Here is a 21,813-nt window from a genome sequence, read left to right as displayed (position 1 = left end):
AGGAACCTTAATATTTTTTTCCATAGGGGCAGGACCAATGTGCTATCCATAGAAAAGAGAGGTTCCAGGTTACCGCCCTGCCCAAGGAAATATAGAGCTGAGCAGGGATGAGAAGCTAAGGAAGAGGAAGAAGACGTGGAGTAAGATGAGGAAAGAAGACTGGAGGAGGCACATGGAGAAGAGAGACATGTGAAGAAGAAGCCAGGCTTCCTCCTTAGACTTGGACTTGTTCCAGGGAGTTGGGGACATGGAAAGAGACACGTGAAAGAGACACATGAAAGAGACAAAGACGTGGGTGAGGGACCCATGGGGAGGCTGACAATGGCAGCTGTTATCTTGATGTGGATTTTGATTTTGCTCTTATCCTTCCAGACTTTCCTGGCCCCTCCTGCACCTTTCCCATGGGTCTCTACCAGTAGGTGCCTTAGATTTGTGGCAGGCCTTCAGGCCTCAGCTGGGCGTTTACCCATGAGGGGTGGGTGACTTTAGGTGCTTCACGTGGGAAATTTTCTAACTATATTCTTTCTCTTTTCTCTCTCTATTGCACACTGATTCTCTATTATATACTAACTGTATTAAAGTTCTTTTCTATTGAAGGTCTTATGCTTTAGAGTATGTTTTGTCTTTACAGCTGATGGGCAATCCCACGTAGACTGTACAGTTTTGAGGGCCCAGGGAACCCCTCATTCTGCCCACTAACAGGACCAGACATCATTCCCACCCAACATGTGCCAGAGTTCCTTTTCCTCCACACCCTTCAATGGGTCATTCTCACAGATGTGAGGTGGTAACTCATTGTGGTTTTAATTGACATTTTCCTGACAGCACATGACAAACATTTATCCATGTACCTATTGGCCACATGTGTGTCTTCTTTAGAAAAGTACCTATTTAGCTCCTCTGTCCCTGTTTTGAGTTGTTTTCTTGGAGTTTTTTTTTTTTTTAAGATTTATTTATTTATACAAGCATTGGGTACAGTCAGAAGCTCGGGAGGGTGAGAGAATTCACCAGAGCCAGAGTGGAGAGCAGAACAGGCAGAAGGACTGAAGTACACTGCTGAGGGGAGCCGTGGGCGGCAGGAGAGGTCTGCGTGCCATGTGGGACCCTCCTCCGGTGGCCGGGGAGCAGCCGGGGATTGAACCAGCGCCGCAGAGGCTGCGGGCAGCTTCGCAACCCAACGCTCAACCTCTGCGCCACCGGGGAGCCCTGTTTTGGGGTTCTTTGTAGATTTTGGATATTATCTCCTTGTTGGATTGATGATGTACAAATAGTTTCTCCAATTCAATATTCTCTTTTCATTTTAACGATAGTTTCCTTCACTATGTAGAAGCTTTTTAGTCTGATGTGATTCCACTGGTTTCTTCTGCTTTTGCTTCCTTGGAGCACAGAAGACACTATGGGCAGTGAAAATACTCTGCATGATATTCTCATGATGGACACAGGTCATTATACATTTGCCCAACACTCCAAGAATGGACAACACCAGAGTGAACCCAAAGGGAAACCATGACTTTGCAACTATGATGTCCGGATCCATCACTTGTAACCCACGTGTCAGTCTGGTCTTAACACGTGATTTGAACATGATGTGTGAAGAGTTTTATAAGTTGAGGAATGAAGTGTAATTTACTTTAGAAAGCATATTTCATGCTCAAACAAGGACATTTAAATAACACTCAAGGATATGCATTAAGTCATTCCACTCCACCCCCAACACCCCAGTCAGCCAGTATCTGCTCAAATCCAGTTAGCAATTTATCTTTTCTCTTTATATACATTACACATATACATATATATGTACCTATATACATATGCATATACATACATGTATACATATACATACATATATACCTACACACACACATATATATACATCTCCATGCTCCTGTCTGGGCAACAGTGTTTGTTTTCCCATCATAAAGGAGTTCAGGCCACAGAGTTGGGGGAAACATTTGCAAATCATGAATCTGATAAAGGACTTTATCTAGAAATAATGCCCAAAACTCAATGATCAGAAAGAAATAACCCAATTTTAATAAAGACAAAAATAGTGTAATAAATGAACAGCACCTCATCTGTAGAAATGTACAAAACTTCCATACAAACAGCAACTATAGTCATAGGAAAGTAAAAATATGAACAAATGTTCAATATCACAATTAAGAACAGTGACAACCAGGAGAGACTGAAAATGCAAACTCTGCACAATACCAGGTGCTGTCCAGGGTGTGAACAATAGGAGCCTCATCACATTCATCATTTTTTTTTATTTTTTATTTATATAAGAGCTGGGGTACAGGCCAGAGTCACAGAAGGGTGAGAGGGTTCACCAGAGACAGAGCAGGAAGCAGAACAGGCAGACGGACTGAAAGTGGAGCAGGGGAGAGACAGGAGAGGTCTGCCTCACCATGTGGGATTCTCCCTGACTGGCTGGTAATCGAACTGGTGCTGCAGTGGCTGCTGACAGCTTCACAGAGATGCGCTCAACCCGCTGCGCCACCGGGGAGGAGCCCTTATCACATTCATTTTAAAAGATGCTTTAGGGGCTGAGAGACACATCAGAGCCCTGGGCACTGTCACTGCCTGGTTGAGAACAAAATAGAACTTGGTCAGAGATGAGACCACAGGAGGGACTGATGAGGGTGACTCCCCCATGGGCTCCATCTACACTGTCCCCAGGGGCGCAGGGATCACACTGCTGATGCACACTTACCTGCAGCCTGAGTGTAGCTTCCTCCTTGTCCTTCTGTGGGAAGAAACATCATGTTAGACCAGGGAGCAGTCAGGTCAGAAGACCTAATGGAATCTTTTAATCCTGCAGAACAGGGAAGATTCCAGAACTGTGAGTAAAGATCCAGGTCAGGACTGGGAGAAATGAAGAAAGCTGGTGAGGGGGGACTGGACCAAATGCCCTCTGGGCAACACCCATGTGTGTGGATGGTACTTCCCATTAACCAGGCAGGGCGGTTTTCCCTGGGACTTGAAAGCTCTCAGTGGACAAGATGCCCCCACTCCCTTCCCTACCTGAGCACTTCTTCCTCCACATCACAGCTGCAGTCACCACAGCTCCAGTGAGCACAGCTCCAAGGAGAAACAGGCCAGCAATGATGGCCACGGTGGGGATGGAAAACTGAGAAGGGGGCACTGGAAAGGAAGGGAAGAGCATACCCTGAGCCCCAGACCTTATCCTGACCCTCTGAAGGGCTCCAGAAAGACTCCTGATGGCCCTGAGACTAGCCTCAGTGCCCACATCCTCCTCCTTACCCCATATCAGGACCTGGGGCTCCAGCAGGCCTTCATGCTGCACGTGGCACGTGTATCTCTGCTCCTCTCCAGAAGGCACCACCACAGCCGCCCACTTCTGGAAGGTTCCGTCTCCCCCAGGCCTGGTCTCCACCAGCTCCATCTCCTGGGTGAGGTCCTCCCCATCTCGCTGCCAGGTCAGGGTGATGTCCGCAGGGTAGAAACCCAGGGCCCAGCACCTCAGGGTGACCTCATGCTCAGAGGTGGGGTGGTGGGTCACATGTGTCCTTGGGGGATCTGAGGTGGTAAATCAGAAAATTCACTTTGTGTTTCCTGCATGGACACTGAGGAATCCTCATGAGACCATCCTCACAATGGACAAGACAACTGGTGTGGCAGGAAGAAGCATAAAATGTAAAAAATAGGCCAGTCTGGGGGAATTTGTGAGATTCTCCTATTCCTTAGAAAGTTCTAGAATGAGGAAGGAAACCCAGGGTAGGATGAAGCAGAGGGAGTGGAACACAGACTTTTTATTCCTGACCTGGGTGGAAGGTGAATGACACAGAAAAAGCAGGAATCACATAACTGACAATGTTCTCAGACCAGAAACAAGACTGAGAGAGAAACTCGTGGTTCTCAAACAGGCCCCTGGTCAAAAGGACCCGGTGACGTGTGGTGTCAGGGACTGTCTGTCTTTCTCAGGAGAGACGGGATCCCTTCACTGTCCTTCAGGAGAAGCCGGAGTCTCTGGGAGTCTCTCTAGCGCAGAACATGAAACCCAGGGGAGTCCCCCTCTCGGGACTAGAGAGAGGACTCATTTCCTGCAGTGACTCCAGGCAGGGGGGGACCGGGAGGCCTCCAGGCCCCTCTTACCCATGCGCTGAAGAGTCTCCTTCCCGTACTCCAGGAATCTGCGCAGCCACCACAAGTACCAGTCCTCCAAATTGTTCCTGAATTTCTCTGCCTCACCCTGCGCCTCCCACTGGCGCTGGGTGATCTGAGCGGCTGTGTCCAGGGCGGTCCAGGAGTGCAGGTCCTCGTTCAGGGCCAGGTAATCCGCGCCGTTGTAGGCGAACTGACTGTATGCGCGGAGGAGGCGCCCCTCGGGCCCCACGTCGCAGCCAGACATCCACTGGAAGGTGTGAGACCCTGTCCCCGCCCGCGTCACCCCGCGTCACCCCCCCGCACCCCCTCCCGCCGGGAATAAACTAAACAGAATGAAACGGGGTGAAAGTCCCCCGGGCTGTTCCCGGGCAGGTTGCAGAGAAGCCTGGAGGGGGAGACCCTGGGCGACCCCAGTCCGTGGGGATGGGGGTGCTGACCCGGCCCGGCCTCCCGCCAGCTCACCGGTCTCGCTCTGGTTGTAGAGGCCGCGCAGGGAGTCCAGGTGCGCTCGGGACCACAGTGCGCTGTGCCTTGCGATCTGCGACCTCCAGTCCCACACCTCCTGCCCCAGCTGCCCCGCCCAGGGCGCCTGCGGCTCCACTCTCTGGCCTGGAGAGTCGCTGTCGAACAGCCCGAACTGCGTGTCGTCCACGTAGCCCACGATGATGCACCGGGACTCCCCGAGGCCGGGCCGGGACATCGCGGTGGAGAAAAACCTCACGGAGTGGGGGCCTGGGGGCGGGAAGGGGAGACCCGGGCTATTCTTCTCCCCTTCGCGGGCTCGAGTCCCAGGGGGCGCCCACGAGACAGAAAGTGGGTGAAAGACGAGTGAGAGTGAAAAGCGGCTGCGGGACGAAAATGGCCGGGACTCGGGGGCCAGAGGAGGCTGGGGTCTCGGGGGACGGAAAGGGGCCAGGGCGGGGCGGGGCCGAGGTGGGGGGAAAACTAGGGCGGCGGCGAGGTCGCGTCTTTCCCACGCCCGCTTACGCCCTCGCTCCCGCCTCTGGGAGCGCCCTGTCCCCTCCCGACCCGCACTCACCCGCCCGGGTCTCCCTCGGGGCCGCGGCCACCGCGAGCAGGAGCAGGAGGGCTGCGCCCCCCATCCCCCAGGACGCGCCTCCACCCGGGCTGGGGAGACGGAGTCCCGGCGGGCGGGCGAGGGCTTTGGAACGGGAGCCGCGGGGCTGCTGATTGGCTGCTCTGGAGCCCTCCAGGCAATGGGGAGTGAGCCCTGGGGTGAGTCACCAGTATCCAGGCAGGAGGACCCGCCCAGGCTGTGAGCCCAGAAGCGGAACCGAGGGGAGAGGGCGAATCCCCAGCAGTCACCTTCCAGCCCTGCACCCCGCGCTGGGGACTGAGACCCAGACAGCCACACCCCGAGACCGGGACTTTGCCGCCCCCTCCTCTTCTGCTCCGAGACCTTTGCCTCACCGTGTCCCTGAGTCCAGGCCCAGGGACTGGGTCCGCAAGTCTCAGACATTTTTCTTTCAGAAACTCTGTTCAGTCTCACAAATTATTACGGATCCCATGTATAATTTTGTTATGTGGGTTACAGCTTTAAATATTTACTTTACTAGAACAAAACCTTTTTAAAAGATGTTATTGCTTCTTTACTTTAGAATATAAATAACCTGGGGCCTCCCTGGTGGCGCAAGGGGTTAAGCATCAGCACTGTGAAGTGACCTGTAGCTGCAGCAGCACCAGTTCAATCCATGGCCAGGGAGCAACCCACATGGCCCAGCAGACCTCTCCTGCCTCACCTGCTGCTCCCCTCAGCAGTGGATTTCTGTAGATCTGCCTGTTCTGCTCCCCACTCTGTCTTTGGTGAATCCTCTCACCCACCAAACCTCTGGCCTACACCCCAGTTCTTGTATGCATAAATAAATAAATCTTTTTTTAAAAAGAATATTAATAGCCTATGGTATGCTAATGATGGAGTTTTTGGAGTCAGTGGGTTTGGAGTGTGGAGTCCTTGGGTTCACTCTGGGAAAGGTTTCACCAGAGTTCCTGTTTCAGCGACACACGAAGAATTCCCCAGGCGAGTTCCTCCACAAGACAGAGACATTAGTTATATTTAAAAAACAGATTTACTAGACAAGGAACAAAAGAGTAAAGGACACTTGCATAGACACAAACGGGCAGGAAGAGCTGACCCCCCCCCCCACCCCAGAGGGACAGGTTTGCTGAGAGAGGCCTGCATGGCTACAGGTGGATGGCCTTGAGGAGAGCTGCTTCCACTGAGGGAGGTCAATGAAGAGAAGTGCAGGCATGATGCAAGTCATGGCCAGGCAGGAGGCTGCTGCCCTGCAGAGAAGAGAATTGGTGAAAAGATGCACCTGCAGAGTCACAGGTGGGCAGAGGGATTGCTGCCCCCAGCCTGTGCAGAGACTGCACTGACATAGTCTTTTTCTGTTTGGAAGGGGTCACTCCTTGTGAGCCTTCTGGTTAGTTGTTGATGTTGGATAACTATGCAGAATCTGAGAGGGACAGGAGAGTCTACAATGGGCTCAATCTCCATATCTTTACCCTTGGGCCTGTGCTCTACACAGCAGTCTGATACCCACTTGGATTTTCTGCTTTGTAATCTAGGCTTTGGAGCCTAAGGATCTTGGTTTCTAGATCTGTATCAATGGCTGTGTTAATCCCTTCTACCCGCTGCTCCTTGTGTGGGCCAGATTTCTGGTCTTGGGGCATCTCCTTTCCAGTCTTTTTCTGTTGCTCTCCTCCATCTTTCACTAACTTGACAACTTCCAGTACTACTTTTACTTTTGGGATTTGTGGTGAAAAATAAAGTGAAAATTTCTTTTTAATAATTTGATTCCAGTGTAAAGAATACTGAAGATCTTTATAACTTAGTGGAATAATATATTACTTTTAAAAAATCACACATTAGCACAAGACCCAACCAGTATGCAAGAAAGTGATGAGAACATATATTATTGAGCAAATGAATATAATAAAGATTCCAGCAGAATTTCCAGTCTTGCTGCAATTGTAACAGGGTGCTGCCCAGGGAAAGGGGAAGTTTCAGGTTCTCTTGCCCCACTCAAAAGTGGGTGGAGCTAAAGAGAAGAGAAGAAGCTGCAGAGGAGACTGAGGAAGGAAGGAAGCAGGATGGAGCCATAAGAAGACCTGGAGGAGGCACATGGAACAGAGAGACACGTGAAGAAACTATGCTTACCTTTTGGTGCTGAAACTGATGTGGGTGAGAGACCCGTGGAGAGGTGACAATGGCAGCTTTTATCTTGATTTTGAATTTGCTCTTTTCCTCCCAATCTTGTCCAGTTATTTCTGATCCTTTTCTGTGGGTCCCCACTAAAAGATGCTTTAGATTTGTGGCAGGCTTTTGGGCCTTGCTCTGGCCCGAAAGACCATTCGGGTGGTCTTTTACCCACAAGGGGATGGGTAACAAGGGTGCTTGATTTAGAAACTATATTCTTTGTCTTTTCTGTATTGTTTACTAATTGTGTTCAAGTTCCTTCCCATTACGGTCTTACATGTTTTGTGTGGATGCAGTGGATGGCAGAGCCTATTTAGAGCAGGCAGGTTTGCGGGGTCTGGGGTGCTCCTCTCCTTGTCCTGTAACACAATGAACACTCCCATGCAGGCATAATTAACAAGTTTGCTTACTCACAGCTCTTTCCCTTTTAAGATGCATGGCCAGGGCCTCAGCACTCTTATCTACAAGGCTGGGCAGTCAACCCGCTGGCCTCTCTCTTAAAGGGCATCCCCAAATGCCTGCATCTTCACCCCCTTGCCGGGCCTCCCTTGTTGGAGGACTTTGCAGCAAATGGTTGTGCCTGCTGAAAATTATGCTATTGATGGAGGACAGGAATGAAAAAAAATAAATAAATAAACTGAAAAAGGAAGCACCACACTACCAGAAACGTGGCTCTCACAAGAAGATGGGGGTAGAAGAGATTAGCATAACCGTCAACACAGTTATGGAAACTAGGATCCTTAGGCACAGACTCCACCTTGTGAAAACTAAGATCTTCAGGCACCAATGCCTGGATACATAACATCCAAGCAGGTATCAGAGCACACATCCACAGGTAAAGATGTGGAGATTGAGCCCATGGTGGAATCTGCTGTCCCTTTCAGATTCTGCTTAGTTATCCAAAATCAGCCACTAACCCTAAATCTCACAAGGAGCGGCCCCTCCCAAACAGCAGAGGACTATATCAGTGCAGTCTCTGCACAGGCTCAGGGCAGCAAGCCCACTGCCCACCTGTGTCTATGCAGATGCCTCTTTTTACCAACCCTCTCCCTCCGCAGGACAGCAGCTTCCTGCCTGCCTGCCCGTGACCTGCACCCTGCCTGGACTTCTCTGCACTGACCTCCTTCAGCGAAGGCCGCTCTCCTCAAGACTGCCCGCCTGCAACCACGCAGGCCTCTCTCAGAAAACCTGTCCCTTTCGGGGCAGCTATTCCTGTCCGCTTGTGTCTATGCAAGTGTCTTTTACTCTTCTGTCCCTTTCCCTAATAAACCTGTCCTTTAAATATAACTAGTGTCTTTGTCTCGTGGAGAAACTCGCTGGGGACCTCACCACGTGTCGCTGAAAGGGGAGCTCTGGTGAAACCTTTCCCAGAGTGACCCCAAGGACCCTGTACTCCAAACCCACAGACTTCACAAAAACCACGTCACTATCAATGTAACAGATATGGACACAGTTGTGTATAAAAGGAACCCTTGGTCTTTAAACTGGTGCTCTGACTTAGGGGGCTACCCAGGTCTGGGACCTCATGCATGAATAATAAAGCTTCTGACCTCACCATTATGAAGTACCCCTTGTTCTTCCTCTGCCTGGGGAAAAGGCCAGAATTTATTTCTACAACAAGAGGACTATGGAAATGTAACAGAATAAGAAATATTCAATGATATTATTTCAGGTTTCACTTTGCAATTAACCTTGGAGAAAATACCAAACTGTAAAGTTAAAACTGTATAGTTTTAATGTAGTATGAAAGTGGGATATTACAAATTGTCTGAAAACACTACTTCAACATATTTGTGTAAGGCAGTGTCTGCATAGTTATAGTAAGGCAGTGTGTATTTTTTCATAGACTTCAACCAGAACAACAGACTAAACGGAGACGAAAATATGAAGAAAATCCAAAGGTCTTCTAATGAGACAGACAAGAAAGACAATTGCAAAAATGTAAAAGATCCACTCTTCTCATTGGCCTGATTATTTTCAGAAATGTTATTTTTGTTAAGAATACTTTCTCGGGCCTCCCTGGTGGTGCAGCAGTTGAGCGCTGCGTTGCGAAGCTGCCCGCAGTCTCTGCAGCGCTGGTTCAATCCCTGGCTGACTGGTGAGTGTCCCACATGGCATGCAGACCTCTCCTGCCGCCCGCTGCTCCCCTCAGCAGTGTACTTCGGTCCTTCTGCCTGTTCTGTTCCCTGCTCCGGCTCTGGTGAATTCTCTCACCCTCATGCGCTTCTGACTGGATCCAGTGCTTGTATAAATAAATAAATAATTTTTTTTTTTTTTTAGAAGAATACTTTCTCATTTAAAGAAAGTTTGCTGAATAAATGGTGCTGGGAAAACTGGGTCGCTACATGCAAAAGAACGAAGCTTGACTACTACCTCACACCATGCACAAAAACCAATTCAAAATGGATTAAAGAACTAGACATAAGACCTGAAACCATAAAACATATAGAAGGAAATATACACAAAACATTACATGACACGCACCTCAAAGACATCTTTACAGACACATCACCCAAAGCAGTGATAGTGAAGGCAAAGATAAACAGCTGGGACTACATCAAATTAAAGAGCTTCTGCACAGCAAAAGAGACAATAACAAAAACAAAGAGAAACCCCACCGACTGAGAGAACATTTTTGCACCCAACACTAATGATAAAGGACTGATCACAAAAATCTACAAAGAGCTGATGAGACTCAACAAAAACAAAGAAAATAATCCAGTCAAAAAATGGGCAGAAGAGATAAAAAGAAACTTCTCCAAAGAGGAAATGCAAATGGCCAACAGGCATATGAAAAAATGTTCAACATCACTTGTAATCAGGGAAATGCAAATCAAAACTACAATGAGATACCACCTTACACCAGTGAGAATGGCACATATTAAAAAAACTAGCAACAACAAATGTTGGCGAGGCTGTGGAGAAAAAGGAACTCTTCTGCACTGCTGGTGGGAGTGTAAACTGGTCCAAGCACTATGAAGAGCTGTGTGGAGATTTCTTAACCTACTAAACACAGAGCTTCCATACGATCCAGCAATTCCACTCCGAGGTATTTACCCAAAGGACACAGAAACATTAATTCAAAAGGGCACCTGTACCCCTATGTTTATGGCAGCACTATTCCCAATAGCTAAGCTTTGGAAACAACCCAAATGCCCAAAATAGATGACTGGATCAAAAAGATGTGGAATATATACACAATGGATTACTACTCAGCAATCAAAAAAGATAAACTCATGCAATTTGCAGCAACGTGGATGGAGCTGGAAGGGATCATGCTCAGCGAAATAAGCCAGAAAGAAAAAGAAAAATACCATATGGTCTCACTCATAGCAGGAATTTAGAAAACCTAAATAAGAGACCAGGATAAAGACTAATTGCAATAAAGTAAAAAATCAAAATCAACAAGCAACTATAGACCAGAGACACACTACAGTGGGGGCGGGGGGAGAAGAAGAGGGATTACGGTCAGAAAAAGGGCTGGGAATTGTGTGGGGAATATAACCAAAATGAAAATGCATACATTATGCAAAAATGAAAAATGATGTAAGAAGTGTATAAAATAAAGTAATTTATTAAAAAAAAGAATACTTTCTGTCAACATGCATTGGGTTATTCATATTATTCCAAATGAAATAGTTACATGATTAAACACAGCTTTATTCCCAGTGTGGTAATATGGGGAGCGATATCTCATACACAAAAGTATACTTGGTGTCCTCACTTATTTACTGGAAGGAAAATAACTGAGAATCGCAGACCCAGTGCTTGGGTCATGGAGACAGGGTGAGGAAGCTTTGGGTGAGGAGAGGAGGGGCCAGAGCAAAGCCCCAGGGCCCTAGTCTGGTTCTCATAGTTCCAGGCCCCAGGGCTGTCTCTAGGGCAGGAAGGTTACTGTTGGGGATACCCCACTGCCCCCCTTTGCTTCACTTCTGTTTCACCACCTGTGTTGGGCCCTGGACCCTTGTGAATGCTCATCCCCAGTTCTCATTCCCCAGTGCCTCGATGGTTCCCAGGGAAGCCAATCAGCATGGCCCCCAGGTAAGTTTTCACCCACCAGCCTAGAGTCAGAAGCTCCCCAGACCTCAGTAGTGCTGGTCATGGGGCCCCAACCCTTGTCCTGCTGCTTCTCTCCAGGGCTGTGGCCCAAACCTGGGCTGGTGAGAGCAGGGAGGAGGGAAAAGGCTTCTCTGATAGAGGATATTGCTTTAGGCTCCTCTGTCCTCCCATGGTTCCTCTCAATCCTAGTCCCTTTCTGTCCCCCCACCCTAGCGCCCTCTTCTGTCCCCCTGAGTCCCACTCCTTCTCCACCTGATGCCCCTTTTCAAGCTCTCGAGCCTCCTCCCTTCCTGAACACTTTCTCCCCTCATGCCCCATCTCCCTGGGACTCAGGACCAGTGCAGGAAGGAGGTTCAGCCTGACTTTCACCGTCCTGCCCCCAGGCTCCCACTCTTTAAGGCTTTTAGAAATCAAGACCTCCCAGCCCAGCCTCCAGGAGCCCTGGTACATCGCAGTGGGCTACATGGACCACGCACAGTTCAGGTGGTTTGACAGCAACTCTCTAGGTCAGTGCGGAGGTGCTGGAGCCCAGGGTGGAGCAGGTGGAGCAGGAGGACCTGAACAAGGAGACAGAACCAAAGACAATAGGCACAGAGGTTCAAAGCTGCCCTAATGGCTCCTGGAGGACCTGCATGGCTGCTACAACCAGAGCTAGGACAGTGAACAATGCTTGCCCAGGGCCCGGTCACAGCTCCCATTCCCCAGACCTTTGCCCCTAGTCAGGGTTGCAGTGATTCCCAGAGGCTATGGCACCTGCCATAGTGGAGGAGGGAGTTTGGGTAAAGCACGAAATGAACAACCCGGAGGGCAGGTACTTGGAGTGGATCCCAAGTCTCCTGGAGATGGGGAAGGAGGCGCTGCAGCTCAGAGGTAAGAGGGGCTACAGGGCCTTTGATCTCCCTGAGGCTCACACCCCACAGGGAAAATGAATGGTCAGAAATCGCCCCCTTCTGGTCAAAGAGAGAACTGTCTCTCAAGTTTTCAAGCTCTGTATAGAGACTGGCCCAGAGGGTCCTATTGTTTCTGAAGGACAGTTAAGGAATCCAGTTTCTCCTGAGAAAGAGGGGAGACCATCCCTGAAATCGCCCTGCGCAGGACCCTTTTCACCAGCAGCCATCTTAGGAACAATGAGTTTCTCTTTTGAGATCTTGTTTTTTGGTCAGAGAGCATTTTTGGAGATCTCACTCCCACCTGTCTGTGTCATCACCCTCCACCCAAGTCAGCAACAAAATGTTTAGAGACCTGCATCCCACCCTGGGCTCTCACCTGCTATCCCGGACTCCCAGACCAGGCTGGTTTCTGAGGTTTGTGCTTCTTCCCTCCAAGCATGTTTTCCTGTCCATTCTGAGGATGGTCATGAGGCTGCTTCAGTGACCATAGAGGAAATAGAAACCATAAAATGTCCGATTCTAACCACTCAGGCCCCCAAAGGGCATGTGTGACCCAGCACCCCATCTCTGAGCATGACATCACCCTGAGGTGCTGGGCCCTGGGCTTCTACCCTGTGAACATTACCCTGACTTGGCCCAGTACACGGAGCTGGTGGAGACCAGGCTTGGGGGATGGAAACTTCCGGAAGTGGGTGGCTGTGGTGGTGCCTTCTGTAGAGGAGCAGAGATACATGTGTTATGTGCAGCATGAGGGGCTGCTGGAGTCCCTTATCTTGAGATAGGGTAACTAGGGGGACTTGGGCATGGAGCCTATTCTCAGGAGAATCAGAAGCCCTCTGAGAACTTCTAAGGGTCAGACTAAGGACTGGGGTCTCCCCTTACCTTCCCTTCCAGTGCCCCCTCCTCAGCCCTCCATCCCCACTGCGGGCATCACTGCTGGCCTGGTTCTCCTTGGAGCTGTGCTCACTGGAGCTGCGGTGGCTGCAGCTGTGATGTGGAGGAAGAAGCGCTGAGGTGGGGAAGGGAGTGGGGGATCTTGTCCACTGGGGGCTTCCATGTCCCAGGGAGAACTTGCCCTGCCTGGTTAATGGGAAGTACCATCCACACACGTGTGTTGCCCAGAGGGCATTTGGTTCAGTCCCCCCTCACCTCCTTTCTTCATTTTTCCCAGTCCTGACCTGGGTCTTTAGTCACAGTATTCCAGGATTAGAAGATTCCTTAAAGAGTGCGTGGGCTGACTCCTCCCTTGTCTCACATGATGATTCTTCCCACAGGAAGACAAGGAGGAAGCTACACTCAGGTTGCGGGTAAGTGTGGATCAGGGGTTTGATCCCTGAGGCCCTGGGGATAGTGTTGATGAAGCCATTCAGTTTCCATTCATGATGATGATTTTCATGTCTTCAAATCTTAAGGCCACTTATTAATGGCTCAGCTCACCATACAGACATTCACCTCTTTGACTTCAACTGTGGACAATAATTTACATTGTGGGGTAGAAATGGAGGGGCTTTCTTCCTTTGAAGGAAAGAGACCACAGTTATGTGAAGAAGGTGACGAAGGAAAGCACAGCAGCAAGCAGGAAATGGTTGTAAAAATGAGAAATTAGGGCATTGCTGGTGGTGCAGGCAGTTGAGTGCAGTGCTGTGAAGCTGTCCGCACCCTCTGCAGTGGCACGGCAGACCTCTCCTGTCTTGCCCGCTGCTCCCCTCAGCAGTGTATTTCAGTCAGTCTGCCTGTTCTGTTCCCCACTCTGTCCCTGGTGAATCCTCTCACCCTCCTGCACATCTGGCCTGCACCCCAGTTCTTGTATGAATAAATCTTTTAAAAAAAGGAGAGAGAGAGAGAAATGACTCAACGCTGACTTTACGAAGACTGAGCACATTATTTTTTTTTTTTGGTATGTCATGGCGCATTCTGTCCTTGTTGTCTTCCATGGATTTTATGGTTTCTGGTCTTAAGTCCAGCCTATTATCCATTTTGAGTTGAGTTTTGTGTGAGGTGGGAGACAGTGGTCTAGTTTCATTCTTTTGCACGTGGCTGTCCAGTGTCCCCAGCACCGTTTATCGAAGAGCCTTTCCTTGTGATCCCCTCATCTTAACCTTGTCTACATAAACTTCACTGGATGGCACGTTGGAGAAAGGGGTTTACTTCTTCCCATCAGTAGTTGTATTTTAAAATCACAATTCATTTTATGTTCTCCATTGTCTTTCAGCAACCTTAGGTGTTTACCTGGAACTATTTCAAAGCTCTTGAAAGGATCGAAAGATTAGCGGCATATGTCCATTAAAGAGGAAAGTAAATGATGAACCCATCTGGATCAGGACAATTAATATCTGACAAGACAGAACAGGGAACAGTGTGGGCTGACAGAACAGCAGGAACAGGCCCTGAAAGGCTGGGAGAGGCAGTGAGGGGGTGAGTGTCCTTCCTGCAGGGTGTCCAGAATCCCCTAGTGTTGTCCAGGGACACCTGCCCTGTGCTCTGTACCCCCCTCTTTTCCCTCTCCACTTGGAACAAAAGGAAGCATTAATGGGGAGACATGTGTCCTCCTGGGGCAGTTTTGAGTCCCAGTCACTTCCTGCTCCCCTCCCCATGAGGTGGGTGGATTTAGGGCCTGCACTGTGCTGAGAGCTGGGGTGGGGATGGTTTACATCCTGCAGCTGCAGCCCACCCCCCAGGAAGTCTGGCTGGTCATCTACCCTTGGGAGAGGGGGCTTGGTAGTGCCAGAAAGGCACAGAGCTGATTCTGTATGAGCTGAGCAAACGTGTAAAGAAAAGCCCTGGAGCCCTCGGTGGTTTTCTCAGGCTTTTATTGATCTTTTGCATGTAGTGCGACAACCAGGTACACAGCAGACAGGGGTGCTGGGGTGCCAGGAGGCTGGCACTCTTTACTGGGCTCTCTGGCAGTTGTCCCTCTCCTGTGTTCTCTGCTTCTCTCCGCCAATATAAATACTGCAGCCCTGGCCCACAGAAGTAAACAAGCAACTGAATATAACAATGTAACAAAATGCAGGTGTTCCATCAGGCATGGGATGCTTATGGCGGGAGGGCAGAAAAGCCTGACAATCATTTGCCCTGCAGGGTGGGTAACGTTCAGTGTTTTGTTGGGAAACTGTTATCCCATTGTAACAGGATGGTCTCCAGGAAAGGGGGAGCTTCCAGGTTTCCTGCCCCACCCAAAAGGAGGGTGGAGCTGAGCTGGGAGAGAAGAAGCTACAGAGGAGACTGAGGAAGGAGGATGGAGCCAGAGGAGACCTGGAAGAGGCACATGGAGCAGAGAGACATGTGAAGAAACTGCGCTTGCCTTTTGGTCGTGGACTGGGTGACACAGATGTGGGTGAGAGACCCGTGGGGAGGTGACAATGGCAGCTTATCCCTTGATTTTGATTTTGCTCTTTTCCTCCCATACTTGTCTGGTTGTTTCTGATCCTTTTTTGTGGGTCCCCACTGGAGGATGCTTTAGACTTGTGGCAGGCTTTGGGGCCTTGCTCTGGGCCAATCCCATTTGGGTAGACTTTTACCCACGAGGGGATGGATAACTTTGGGTGCTTGATTTAGAAACTATATTCTTTGTCTCTTCTGTATTGTTCCCTAATTGTATTAAATTTACTTTTCATTAAAGTCTCGTATGTTTTGTGTTGATGGGGCAGATGGCAGAACCTATTTAGAGCAGGCAGGTTTGTGGGGTCAGGGTGCCCGTCTCCCTGCCCTGTAACACCATCTTCCCTTCCCCTCTGGCGCTCCTCTGGTGTGTTCTTTCACACTCAGAGTGTGCTCTGCCTTTATGAGGCAGATGGCAGAAGCCATTTGGAGCATACAGATTTGGGTGTCCCGGGTACCCCTCATTCTGCCTGCTGATTGAGGGTGTTTTCTCTGATCAGGACTCATTTCCCTTCTCTACTGCTCTGCCTCCACTGGATCCTCACCCAGAGGCAGAGGTCCCCCAGGAGGAGGACTAAGCCCTCAGTGGGGATCTGACCAGGTTCCTTCTGTCTGAGGCAGGACCTTGTCTTCGGCCCTGGCAGGTCAGGGCTTGGGAGGGACTGACCTTCAGGTGAACTAAAGGAGCAGACAGAGCAGAATAGAACAGGGGCCTGTGGGGGGGACCCACAGGCCTTGGGGACAATATTGTGTGTCCTGATGCTTCTCCATGACACCTGCTCACACTGAGGGGGGCAGGACCACAAGCAGGCGCTGGCCTGTCCTTCATGGGGGGCCTGGGTCTGGGCCTCTGACCTGGGAAGTCACTGGGTGATGAGGAGGAGGGAAGAGCAGTTTGCACCCGGGACCAGGTGCTGGCAATGGAGGGGTCCAGTGTTTTGAGCAGAGTGGGTCTGGGGTGTGGGTTCCACGGGGTGGGAAGGGAAGGGAGGATGTTTTTTTCCAATAAACCTCTTGGTCTCTAGCAGCACAGAGGCTCAGCAGCCCTGAGAGGAGCCAGGTGTGTCCTTGGTCTCAGGGCCTAAGGAGTCACCAGGAAGGGCCCTGCTCCTGCTGGTGGGGGTCCCTGGGCCCTTCTCCCCCCTGAGCCCAGAGCTCCTGGCTGCCCTGCTCCTCTGTGTGGGCCTGGCTGCCTCTTGCCCTGTCTCTCCCCAGACTTGAGGAGATGGCGCCTGCTCCTGTCCCAGCTCTGTGCTCTGCCTCGTCCCCTCCCTGCTGCTCCTCCTCCAGCTGCTCCCCGGGGTCCGAAGGTGAGTGTGATGACCGAAGGGCATGATGGCTCAGAGTAGGATCTCTATGAACCCATGCAGAAGTGTGAAGGAGTCCTCGAGCCCTCAGTGGCTTTTTCAGGCTTTTATTGGGATTTTCAGGCTCTTATTGGGCACACCCCTGCCTGCCATGTGCCTGGGGGCCAGGAGGCTGGCAGGCCTCCTAGCCCCGGGTGAATCTTCACTTTTTTTTTTTTTGCTCCCCCAGCAGTGTATTTCAGTCAATCTGCCACTCTGTCTCTGGTGGATCCTCTTACCCCCCACCCCTTCCCTCATCGCAGGCTTTACCCCAGCCCTTGTATGCATAAATAAATAAATCTTTAAAAAAAAAAAAAAAGAATCTTCACTCTTTCTGGGAGCGCCAGCATTCTCTCATGGTCTCGTTCTCTTCTGGTCGTTTTCCATTCTGCGACGCTGCCCTTATAAGCCCCGTCTCAGCCCTGGTGCACCCACCTATGCATGCCCACACCCTTCTCAGGTGCCCGCCATCAGACATGCATTCAGGACCGCAGGGATCCATCATCAATCCTAATGGCGGAAGAGCAGAAAAGCCTGACAATCATTTACCCTACAGTGTCCTCCCTGTTCTGTGGAAGTGGAAACTGTCCAAAGTAATGTTGAAACTGATGGTGAAGGGGAAAGCAATGAAACAACTGATGCAGTAAAAGGGCCCATCACACCCGCCTGGCACAATTAGCACATTTACCATCTTAGCATTTGCAAGTTCCCCTCTATCATTTTTTTTTTTAAAGATTTTTATTTTATTTATGTAAGAACTGGGGTACAGGCCAGATGAGCGGGAGGGTGAGAGGATTCACCAGAGACAGAGCGCGGAACAGAACAGGCAGACTGACGAAATACACTGCTGAGGGGAGCAGGGGGCGAGACAGGAGAGGTCTGCTTGCCAGGTGGGTTGCTCAGAGGCCGGCGTGGATCGAACTGGCACTGCAGAGGCTGTGGACAGCTTCACAGCGCTGTGCTCAACTGCCTGAGCCACCAGGGAGGCCCTGGTCTCTACCTTAACAGGGCCTCATTCCAAAAGAAAGGAGTCAAGTGGCTGGCTCCTTCCCCCTCCCATAGCACAGATCCTTGTCTAACCACCCCTCCCCCGCCTTTGTCTAAACAGCCCTGTGCTCTACCAAATGGTCTGCGCACTACAAAAAAAAGGAAATCTGTCAAATTTATCAGCGTAACAAATGCTGAAATTTCTGAGTATAAATGGAAATCTTTGTGTATGTTCGTGGCCCAGGTATTAGAAGGGAGACTCTCTTGTTTGGTGCCCACTAGTGTGATAATAATGAAACCTGTACCCACTTGTCCTTGGAGTGCCCTTTGGTCCTTTCTAGCCTGGCAAAATAGTTTTCGAGTAGGTAGGGCCCTGGGGTCTGGAGCTCTTCCTTCAGGAAGGATGGCTATGTGGGGGGACCCTGGCTCTAGAAAAATTGGGGTACTTCCCAGGGGAGAGAGAGGGATCGAAACAGAAGAGGGAAGAACACAAAGGACAATGCTGATGGTGCGTGGGTGAACTGGTGGTGGGAATTTTAAGGGGACTACACCTGAGAGTGTTACAGGGCAGGGAGAGGGGCACCCCAGAACCCCCAAACCTGCCTGCTCTAAATAGGTTCTGCCATCTGCCTCATCAACACAAAACATATAAGACTTTAATGGAAAGGAACTTTAATACAATTAGTAAACAATACAGAAAAGACAAAGACTATAGTTTTTAAATCAAGCACCTAAAGTTACCCGCCCTCTCGTGGGTAAAAGTTCACCCAAACAGGATTGGCCTCGAGCAAGGCCTGAAAGCCTGCCCCAAGTCTAAAGCACCTTCTGGTGGGGACCCACAGAAAAGGATCAGAAACAACCAAACAAGTCTGGGAGGAAAAGAGCAAAATCAAATCAAGACAAAAAACACCATTGCCACCTCCCCATGAGTCACCCACATCTGTTTCAACCAGTCCACGACCAAAAGGCAAGCACAGTTTTTTCACAGTTCTCTCTGCTCCATGTGCCTCTTCCAGGTCTCCTTCTGGCTCTCTGTCCTGCTTCCTTCCTTCTCCAGTTTCCTCCTCCAGCTTCTGCTCCTCCCTGATCAGCAATACCCTACCTTGGGTGGGGCAGGGAACCTGGAACTTCCCCTTTTCGTGGGAACTACCCTGTTACAAGAGGAGAAAGCATACATTCCACAAAAATGAAGAATGATGTGATAGATAGATAGATAGATAGATAGATAGATAGATAGACAGATAGACAGATACATAGATATAAATGATGGGGGTGCTCCCCAAAAACTATTGTGATGACACAGTTAAGAGCAGTCTCTGAGCTGTAACAAGAGGGGGAGGGATGACAATTGCTCAGTCAGGGGTTATGATGTTTCAAAAAGTGAACTAACAAAAATGTGAAAATACCTATCCCCTCATTTTTTACTTTTGATTTATTTGTATCATACACTTGTCAGTTAACTTAGGGGGAAGAAACAGACACCTTATAAGGGAAAACCAATCAGGTTAACTTCAGACTTCTCTGAAGAAACAATAACAACAGTACAAAACACAATAAAGCAAAAACAGACAATTATAAATGAGAGACACACTGGAGGGGAGGAGGAGGGAGAGGGATCAGAAGGAGGAAGTGAGGAGCACAAGGGTCTGTGGTGCTGGTGCACAGATACATTGGTGACAGAAATTCTATGGGGACTACACCCGAGGGTGGGGGAGCAATTATTGTTTAAAAATGAACAATGATGTAAAAAATAAAAATTTTTAAAAATTAAAAAAAAGAAACACTTGTCAGTTACTAATTCATTTAACTCCACCAATATTTATATGTTATGTGCTTGGTGCTGTGTACAAAACAGAGACATTCCTAACTTCAGAGAGCTGCTTTCATGCAGGAGACAGTGAATAATAAAGACAAGAAACCCACCCCATCCTGTAGAGGGGCTGAGAGGAGGGACAGGCAGGGAGCAGGTGGGGCAATAAGAAAGGGGGTTGTGGGGGCAGCTGTGTCCATCAAGGGGGTCAGTGCAGATGGTGGGATGGAAGCAAAGCCCTGGGAAGGGGATGTTTGGGAGTGAGGTTCCCATGGAGGGAACAGCCTGTGGTGGGCTGGCTGGTGCCAGGGGTGCAAGGGCAGAGGGGGTGAGGATCAGCTAGAGCAGAGGGAGAGGGAGGGACACAGGAGTGGGTGTCAGAGGCCTGGGAAGGGGCCACCCTGTGAGGCTGGGGGTAACTGTGGGGATGGGGCGCCCCTGGCAGGCTGTGAGCAGACCAGGGCCTGAATCAGCTCCCAGGTGGCAGAAGAGACTAGCCTGTGTGTCTCCAGGTGAGACAGGAGGGGCTCAGACCAAGCTGGGGCAGCACAGGTGAGAAGTGGCTCTTTGGAGGTTCAGGGGGCTCCTGAGGACAGTACAGTCCTGTCCTGTCTTCCCAGGCCTCATCAGGTGGAGGGCTCTGAGTGGGGAGCAGGCTGGGTGAAGCTTTTTCTTCTTTTTTCAATTGAGGTAACATTAATTTACACACTGCACAGATGTGAGGTGTAGAGCTTCTCAGCAGGCAACTGTATATTTCACACACACCCACCAGCAAAAGTCCAATCACAATCCTTCACCAAGATATTCCCTCTACCCTCCGTCTCCTCTGGTGACTGCCATTTTGTTGTGGTTGTTGATTGCTTTTTTCCCTTCATATTCCACAAATGAGTACAATCCTATGGTATTTGTCTTTCTCAATTTGACATAGCATAATTCCCTGAAATTCTATCCACATTGCTGAAAATGGCGAGATTTCTTCTTTTTGCAGTATCTGAGTACTATTCCATTATGTGTGTGTATGATATATGTAAATCACATTTTGTTAATCCTTTCATCTGTTCTTTAGAACTTGGGTTGTTCCCTATTTTGGCAATTGTAAATAGCACTGCAATGAAAATAGGGGCCCTGTCTCGTTTTGAATAAGTGTTTTCTTATTCATCAGGTCAATATCCAGAGGTGGAAATACTGGATCATATTGCAATTCTTTTTTATTTTTTTGAGAACCACCGTATTGTTTTCCCAAATGGCTGCACCAGTTACATCCAGCCAATAGTGCACAAGGGACCTTTAATCGTTGTTCCTCACAGAATTTATTTCTTGACTTTTGATAATAGACATTTTTACTGGTGTGAGTGGAAATCTAATTGATTTTTTTCAAATGTTGACCCATCCTTGTGTTGCTGAGATAAACCCCACTCAGTCATGACGTGTGATCCTTTTTCATGTATAATTGAATTTGGCTTGCTAAGGTCTTGTTGAGGATGTTTGCATCTATGTTCATCAGGGATTGGTCTGTAGCTTTCTTTTTTGTGTGATGTCCTTCTCTGCTTTTGGCATCAAGGGAATGTTGGGCTCATGAGATGTGATGGCAGCATTCCCTCTTCCACACTGATCACAGCCCTTCAGATCCGCCAATATCTCGTCCCCATAGCAGCCTTGTGGGACCCGGAGCTGGAGCCTCTGAGTGAGGCCCCTCCTACTGCCTCCCCCTCAGAGACTGTGGAGATGCCAGATCTTTGTTTTAGGTGCAAAGTATGAAGTGATTTGGTACAGACCATTAAAAAAATTAAGGCGATAAAGTGATTAGTGGCTATTTTCTCAAAAGAAACAGGTGCTCCAGACTAGCTCACGTGACAGTCAAGGTCCTGATAACTATGAGCTGTCAGGCCAGGATTCCATGTCCCTTGAAGTGTCCTTCAAAATAAATGTGATTGTAAAAACTATTTCTACTGCTTTTAGATTCCATTTAATTTTGCTGTTCATTTATTTTTC

General features: G+C 49.4%; 1 protein-coding gene across 1 annotated transcript in view; it reads right to left on the bottom strand.

The window, feature by feature from the left end:
- Window positions 1-1,959: 1,959 nt before the first annotated feature.
- The window catches only part of LOC311188319 (patr class I histocompatibility antigen, A-126 alpha chain-like), a gene marked incomplete at its 5' end in the record, with an annotated part of 38,790 nt that continues 18,936 nt past the window's right edge, over window positions 1,960-21,813 (bottom strand). The window contains 6 exons of the mRNA XM_084259437.1: window positions 1,960-2,579; window positions 2,710-2,746; window positions 3,025-3,144; window positions 3,265-3,540; window positions 4,117-4,392; window positions 4,591-4,860. Of these exons, the coding sequence (XP_084115563.1) occupies window positions 2,540-2,579; window positions 2,710-2,746; window positions 3,025-3,144; window positions 3,265-3,540; window positions 4,117-4,392; window positions 4,591-4,860 (1,019 nt within the window). The 3' untranslated portion in view covers window positions 1,960-2,539. The remainder of the gene's footprint in view (window positions 2,580-2,709; window positions 2,747-3,024; window positions 3,145-3,264; window positions 3,541-4,116; window positions 4,393-4,590; window positions 4,861-21,813) is intronic.

The sequence above is a fragment of the Talpa europaea genome, assembly GCF_964194135.1.
Source record: "Talpa europaea genome assembly, chromosome: 2".
NCBI classification, from domain to species: domain Eukaryota; kingdom Metazoa; phylum Chordata; class Mammalia; order Eulipotyphla; family Talpidae; genus Talpa; species Talpa europaea.
Note: the sequence above shows the minus strand (reverse complement) of the source record. Positions and strands in the feature narration are given on the sequence as shown.